Source organism: Camelus dromedarius, chromosome 11 (assembly GCF_036321535.1).
Source record: "Camelus dromedarius isolate mCamDro1 chromosome 11, mCamDro1.pat, whole genome shotgun sequence".
Taxonomy (NCBI): domain Eukaryota; kingdom Metazoa; phylum Chordata; class Mammalia; order Artiodactyla; family Camelidae; genus Camelus; species Camelus dromedarius.
Genome location: NC_087446.1, coordinates 69,575,817 through 69,582,055, shown reverse-complemented (window position 1 = coordinate 69,582,055; position 6,239 = coordinate 69,575,817). Strand labels below are relative to the sequence as shown.

The following is a 6,239-nucleotide window of genomic DNA, read 5'->3' as shown; positions in this document are numbered from 1 at the left end:
TGCTCCCCCTGGGCCCACTGAGCTGCCCCGCAGCCTCCAAGGGGTGCCGTACCCCCACACGAATCCAGTCTCTTGGTTCCTATCTTTGCTTCAGATCCCTCAAGGACTGCCCATGCCCCAGGGCCCAATCTGCCCCACCAGCCTTGGCTGCTGGACTCCAGGACACCATCCTGGGTCTCAACCATCCCCTGTTCCTATGACCGCCCCACTACTCTACATTTTGTCCTTCAAGTGTGGGCTTCTGTGGCTCGCCACACAGCAGGGGTCTCCCCGTCCTCCACCTTGGGTAACTGCATCGTCCTGCACGGTGCCTAGGGAACCCGTGTGGAGGCAGGAAGAATACAGAACAACAGGTGCTCAGAGGGGCTGCCTTTCCCACTGCAGGGGCCCTAGAGAGCTTTCTCCCAGCTGGTTATTCACAGGCGCTGAAGCTGTGGAATCTCGATCTCACCAATTTAAAGGGCATCACCACTAATCACAAAAGCAATCATTTCTTCAGTAGCAAAAGGAGAAAAGACTTTGTGTTCCCCACCTCCAACTGTTTTCCTCCACCTTCAGATGTTTCTCATCTCTGGGCAAGGGTAGAATGCAACTCACAGAATATTATTTTTCAATGTCTTTTCCCACTCTGAATATTGCTTTCCCAGAACCGATGAAGGCTAGAATGGTTTAGCTTCCCTGGACTGAGGATTCAGAGGCCTGGGGGGAAGGGGGGAGGGGAAGTGAGATAACTCAGCAATATTGAACCTAACAGAGACATTAAAAGGTTCTATTCTAAACAGAAAGGAAGCAGGATGCTATAGAAACAGGAAAACCATAGTTGGAAATGCAATAACGAGTTGCAAGAGAATAAACATAAAGATGTAAAAATGAAAAAGGACATCAAAATAAAAAAAGTTGGGAATGGGAGAGGGGAGCAAGAAAATGTAGATTTTTTTCTTTCTTTTTTTTCTTCGTTATTCTTAGGATGTGTTGGAGCCTACGTGATTATCAGTCTAAAGGAAACAGATATAGTAATGGGCTGATATATTTGAAGAATAAGGTAACCACAAATCAAAAGCATACAATAGAGTCGCAAAAAAACCAAAAAGAAACAAACTCAAAATGGCTTAAAGACTTAAATATTACACGCGACACTATAAACTTCTCACAAGAAAACATAGGCAAAACATTATTTGACATACATCTCAGCAATGTTTTCGTAGGGCAATCTAAGCAACCCAAGCAACAGAAATAAAAGCCAAAATAAATAAATGAGACCTAATTAAACTTATAAACTTTTGCACAGCAATAGAAACCATAAGTAAAACTAAAAGACAACCTATGGAATGGGAGAAAATATTTGCAAAAGATGAGACTGACCATGGCTTAATTTCTAGACTATATAAATAGTCCATACAACTTAATAAGAAAAAAATAAACAACCAAATCCAAAAATGGGCAGAACAACTAAACAAGCAATTCTCCAATGAAGACACACAGATGGCCAATAGGCATATAAAAAATGCTTAATATCGTTCAATTATCAGAGAAATGCAGCTCAAAGCTACAATGTTATCATCTCACACCAGTCAGAATGGCCATCATTCAAAAGTCCACAAACCATAAATGCCGGAGAGGCTGTGGAGAAAATGAAACCCTCCTACATTGTTGGTGGGAATGTAGTTTGGTGCAGCCACTGTGGAAAACAGTATGGAGATTCCTCAAAAGACAAAAAAAAAAAAAAAAAAAAAAAAGGCTTATCACCTAATCCAGCAATCCCAGTCCTGGGCATATATCCAGAGGGAACCTTCATTCCAAAAGATACCTGCACCCCAATTTCCACAGGAGCACTGTTTACAATGGCCAAGACATAGAAGCAACCTAAACATTCACTGACAGATGACTGGATAAAGATGTGGTATATAGATATAACAGAATATTACTCAGTCATAACAAAGAAGGAAATAAGGCCATTTACAGCAACATGGATGGAACTGGAGATTATCTCACTAAGTGAAATAAGTTAGACAAAGACAAGTATCATATGATATCATTTATATGTGGAATTTTTAAAAAAATGATACAAATGGACTTATCTATAAAACAAAAAACAGACTCACAGACTTATAAAACAAACAGGAGTTTGGGATTAACAGATACAAATTACTATATGTAAAACAGACAAACGACAAGGATTCACTGTAGAACACAGGGAAGAATATTCAGTATCTTGCAACCTATAATGGAAAAGAACCTGAAAAAGAATAGACTATGTATATGTACAACTGAATCACTTTGCTGCATACCTGAAACTAACAAAACAGCTGTATAACTGAAACTAACAAAACATTGTAAATCAAACACATTTCAATTTAAAAAAAAAATTGATAAGCTCTAAATACCTTTATTCAAAGAAAATCTTGAACTCTTCCCTCTTACAAAATTTAAATGGGTAGCTTGAGCAGGACCAAATTATACTGGATGGGCAGTTACATATCTTCTCCAGCACGTGGCCCATGCTCCACACACATCGTGTTTTCCTACAGGTAAGAACAGCCCTGACTGCACAGAGAGCGACTCTTTCTGGGACAAGGGCTTCTGTGGCAGTGGCCTCCTTGTCACCGCTGCATCTCACCAGGAGGCCAGGGTTTTCAGAGGGGAGGGGACATAGAGCTCATACACTTCAAATTGACTTCCCGAAAAAACTATGGAAAAACCAAATTCACCTGCAGTGTAGGAAACATGAGCAGGGCCCCTAAGCAGACCGACAAGCCCAAAGTAAGATGGCCCGATGTTCAGATCGGAACCAGAACAAAGACCACCTGGCCCCAGTTAAATGACCACCACCTCACCTGCAATGAACTGCTCGTACTCAATGTCAGGGATGTTTCTGTTGAGACTTGGGAGGTCAAAGGAGTCGGACCAGGGATCGGGGCTCTGCCAGTGGTAGAGGTGGCCCCAAGGGAATAGCACCAGTACCGGCTCCTCCATCTTCAGCAGGGTCTTCAGGAGGAAGGCAATGTGGATGCAGACGTTCCTACGGAGGTTGAAGCCCTCTGGAGGGTTGAAGTCACACAGAAGGTACCTGGCTGGGAGCAAAGGAGAGCGGGTCTTCAGGGCCAGGCCTCTGCACAGGAATCCCGGCTTAGATAGAACAGATACAACGGGAATCCCTGCACAGCCCATGGCCTAGACTCCAGACACATTCAGCAGCTTCTGGTTTGTAAAGTGGAGGCACTGCCCACCCATCTCCATGTGGCCAATTACTTCAAGTCCGGGAGCAGTTGCGGAAGACATCTTGGCATCCGTCTAACACCACTAAGCACCCGACTAGCATCTGAGCACCCGTTCTCCAGGGGCTCTCAAACTTCTTGCTCTACAGAACCCTATACACTCTTAACAATTACTGAGAACTCCAAAAGGCTGCTATTTATGTGAGTTTAATCTATCAATATTTCCTGTGTTAGAAGTTAAATAAGAAGTTAGAAAAAGTGTATGAATTCACTTAAAAATATTAACAATCTACTGTATGTTACCATTAATACTCTTAAACAAAATATAATTCTATTTTTCAAAAGAAAAATCATTAGTGAGAAGAATAGCAGTGATTTTAATTTCTGCAAATCTCTTTTGGACTGGTGAGAGCTGAATTCTCCTATCTGCCTCTGCATTCCCTGTTTTGTGATATCGCAGGCCAGGTTTTCCCTGGAAAACCCCGCAGGAACTCGGGAGAGCAAGAGTGTGCAAAAGGCAGGTGACATCCCGGCGTTTCTATGAAAATGGTCTTGCACCTCAGGGGCCTTGGATACACTTTGATAACTGCTGCCCTATCCAAGGCGAGACTCTTCTACACAAGAGCCAGGCAAGGGTCCTGGATTCTGTAATGAGTTACCGCCACCACACCCCTCCCTTCTCTGTGTGTTCCTCACAAGCTCCATTACTGCAGATGAGGATGTAATCCTCAACTGGGGCCTCTAATCCCAGAAGACTGCTAACTTCAAGAGGGAGGGTCCCATCTACCATCCCTACACCCCGCATAGTTTATTTTGAGTCAAGCCCTAGATAACTGCTTATCGGCACTGACCCTTGTGTCTTTTTCCTGAGGTTGACTGAAGGAACCAACATCTGGATGGAACTGAAATTTCCCTGCAGATAAACAAGGCTGATAAGCCACCCCATTCCAACATCTGATTCTGGGGCTCTTCAAAACCCGGGTAAGGCCCCGCTTCATCTAAGATGGGTCCTCCGCCTGCCCTTTCCGGGGGTTTCTGGGAGGCCGCGGCCACCAAGGGCGACCCAGACTCGCGGCCCCAGCCCCAGGGCCTGAGGGGGAGGAAAGCTTGAGGCTGTGCCCAAGCCCTGCCCCGCCCCGCCCCAACACGCTCCCCGGCACCACAGCCCTCCCCGGCCACCGCCCCAACCCCGATCCCACCCCAGTTCATGTCCGCCGGCCCCGCCGACGGCGCGGACGTACGTTTACCATCTGTGGGACGCCGCCCCAGACAGGATGTCGGCCGCCGACTGACCAGGCCAGAACTAGTCGCCCGGCCGAGCAAGCCGCCATCCCCAGCAGCAAGCACCGCCATGGTCCCGGGCAGCTGCACACTTCCGGAGCCCGCTACCCGCCCCAGAAGCGCACGCCGGCCCGCGCAGAGCGTGGCGCCTGTAACCATGGCAACTCCGCGGGGCCCTCCCCTAGCGCTTGCGTCGTGCGTCCTCCCGAGTCTAGTTGTGCGAGGGCAGAACTTGCGGAGCCAATGCGAGCCAGGGCGCAGCCAGGACGGGGGTGGGGGGAGGCTTATGGGACAGCTGGGCGGGGCCGGGGAGGGCAGGGCCGCGCGGAAGTCCTGACCTGCAGGTGGCGCCGGCCGGAGGCTGGGGCGTTGCTGCCACCAGTGGGCGGGGCAGCGGGGCAGCGGGGCGGGGGCACCCTCACCTGTCCGTGTGTGGGGATCAGCCTGGGCTCCGTGGCCTCCGCTTGCACCGGACGTGGACCCAGGCTACCGGTGGGCAAGATAGAGGACTGAGCCCAGGCACGCACGGCTGGCCAGGTAGGGCACCTGAAGTGCAGATCCGCCAGGCCCGCTGCCGGCCTTGAATACGCGCTGCTAGGCAGTTTCCAAGAAGACGGGATCTGTCATAAGAGGGGAGGTAGGGCTTGGGTGCCAGATGTCGGGTTGGGTGCAGTCTCACAGGAGAGCCACGGTGAGAGGGCGCAGAGCGGCCCCTGTGTTGGCGGGGCTAAGAGTTTGGGGTATAGGGTCGGGGTGGTGTGTGCCTTTCTCTGTGGTCTCCTCACTCCAGAGCAAGGGGCTCTGCTTCCCCCCTCCCCTCACTGCACTCCCTGCCTTCCCCAGCACCACCTGGGGTGTGGTCATGTCGAGGCAGGGAAGGCCCAGGGAAGGGGCTCATTCAGGGGCAGGGGCCACTCTGCAGGGATGCTGGACCTGACAGCAATGCAGTGCTTCGGAACTCCCCTGGGCTGGGTTTCTAACCAGTGGGATGGAAGGGCCTTTCCTTCCTGGGGTGCATTTGGGGGAACTAGATACGTCATGAATGTCAGCCCTGAAAATGGAGGCTGCGCTACATCCATTCTTGGAAAGAAAAATCAGGCCCTTCCAGCCCAGGTGACTCAGAAAGTCAGTCAGCAATGTTCGGGGTCCCCAGTTTAGGCTTTCAATTAGAGCTGAGCGGCTCAGGAGGCCAGATCCCTGTCCGTGGCTCCAGGAGTAGGCTTTCTGCTGGGGGACAGGATCCTCACAAACACCTGTGTCTTTGTGGGTCACTCCCCTCTGACAAGCTGGGAGGCAGGGTGCAGTTGTGGGAAATCGTGTTTCCATGAGGAGAGGGCCACCAAGTGGTGGGGGCACAGGAGACAGTGAGAAAGAGTCCCGCAGCCTTTCTGGAATCAAAAAACTGGCAAATGTGAAAAAGTGCATAATTTGTTTTATTGAACAGGCTGCTTATGTACGTTTGGAGGGCCAGGTTCAAGGACTCTGCATCCCTCCAGGACAATAGCCTCAAGAGAAGAACAGACAGAGCAGGAAGAGATGTGGGGTTTCTCCCAGGAATGAGGCAGAACAGGGATTTCTGCAGATTTGCAAGGAGACCCCGACCGCTGAGCACCGGGTTACCACCCCACGTGACCCTTGTCGTGTTTGGCTTGGGCTCTGGGTCTGGCCTGATCATGTATTCTTCCAGCTGAGTTCCAGAAATTCAGAGGGTAGACTTAGAGAGGCTGCGTTTGGAACCCGGTG

General features: G+C 49.7%; 2 protein-coding genes across 12 annotated transcripts in view; one reads left to right on the top strand and one right to left on the bottom strand.

The window, feature by feature from the left end:
* Positions 1–488: 488 nt before the first annotated feature.
* Positions 489–4,700, bottom strand: LOC135322435 (GDP-fucose protein O-fucosyltransferase 2-like). 4 transcript variants are annotated; one of them, XM_064491202.1, is made up of 3 exons: positions 4,457–4,668; positions 2,835–3,071; positions 489–699 (listed from the first exon to the last, which is right to left on the bottom strand). In XM_064491202.1, the coding sequence occupies exons 1-3, from the start codon at positions 4,653–4,655 to the stop codon at positions 692–694; spliced, it is 444 nt and encodes a 147-aa protein (XP_064347272.1). In that variant the 5' UTR covers positions 4,656–4,668; the 3' UTR covers positions 489–691. The 4 variants fall into 4 exon arrangements, 3 of the variants coding, with proteins under 3 accessions (XP_064347272.1, XP_064347271.1, XP_064347270.1); XR_010383014.1 differs by lacking the exon at positions 489–699 and having other exon boundaries at positions 713–3,067; positions 4,457–4,700; XM_064491201.1 differs by lacking the exon at positions 489–699 and having other exon boundaries at positions 1,892–3,071; positions 4,463–4,669.
* Positions 4,701–4,777: 77 nt separating this feature from the next.
* Positions 4,778–6,239, top strand: part of LOC135322433 (uncharacterized) — a 52,932-nt gene continuing 51,470 nt past the window's right edge. For all 8 annotated transcript variants that reach the window (XM_064491192.1, XM_064491193.1, XM_064491194.1 and 5 more), the window contains exon 1: positions 4,778–5,033. The gene's annotated coding sequence lies outside the window, so the exon portion shown is untranslated. The remainder of the gene's footprint in view (positions 5,034–6,239) is intronic.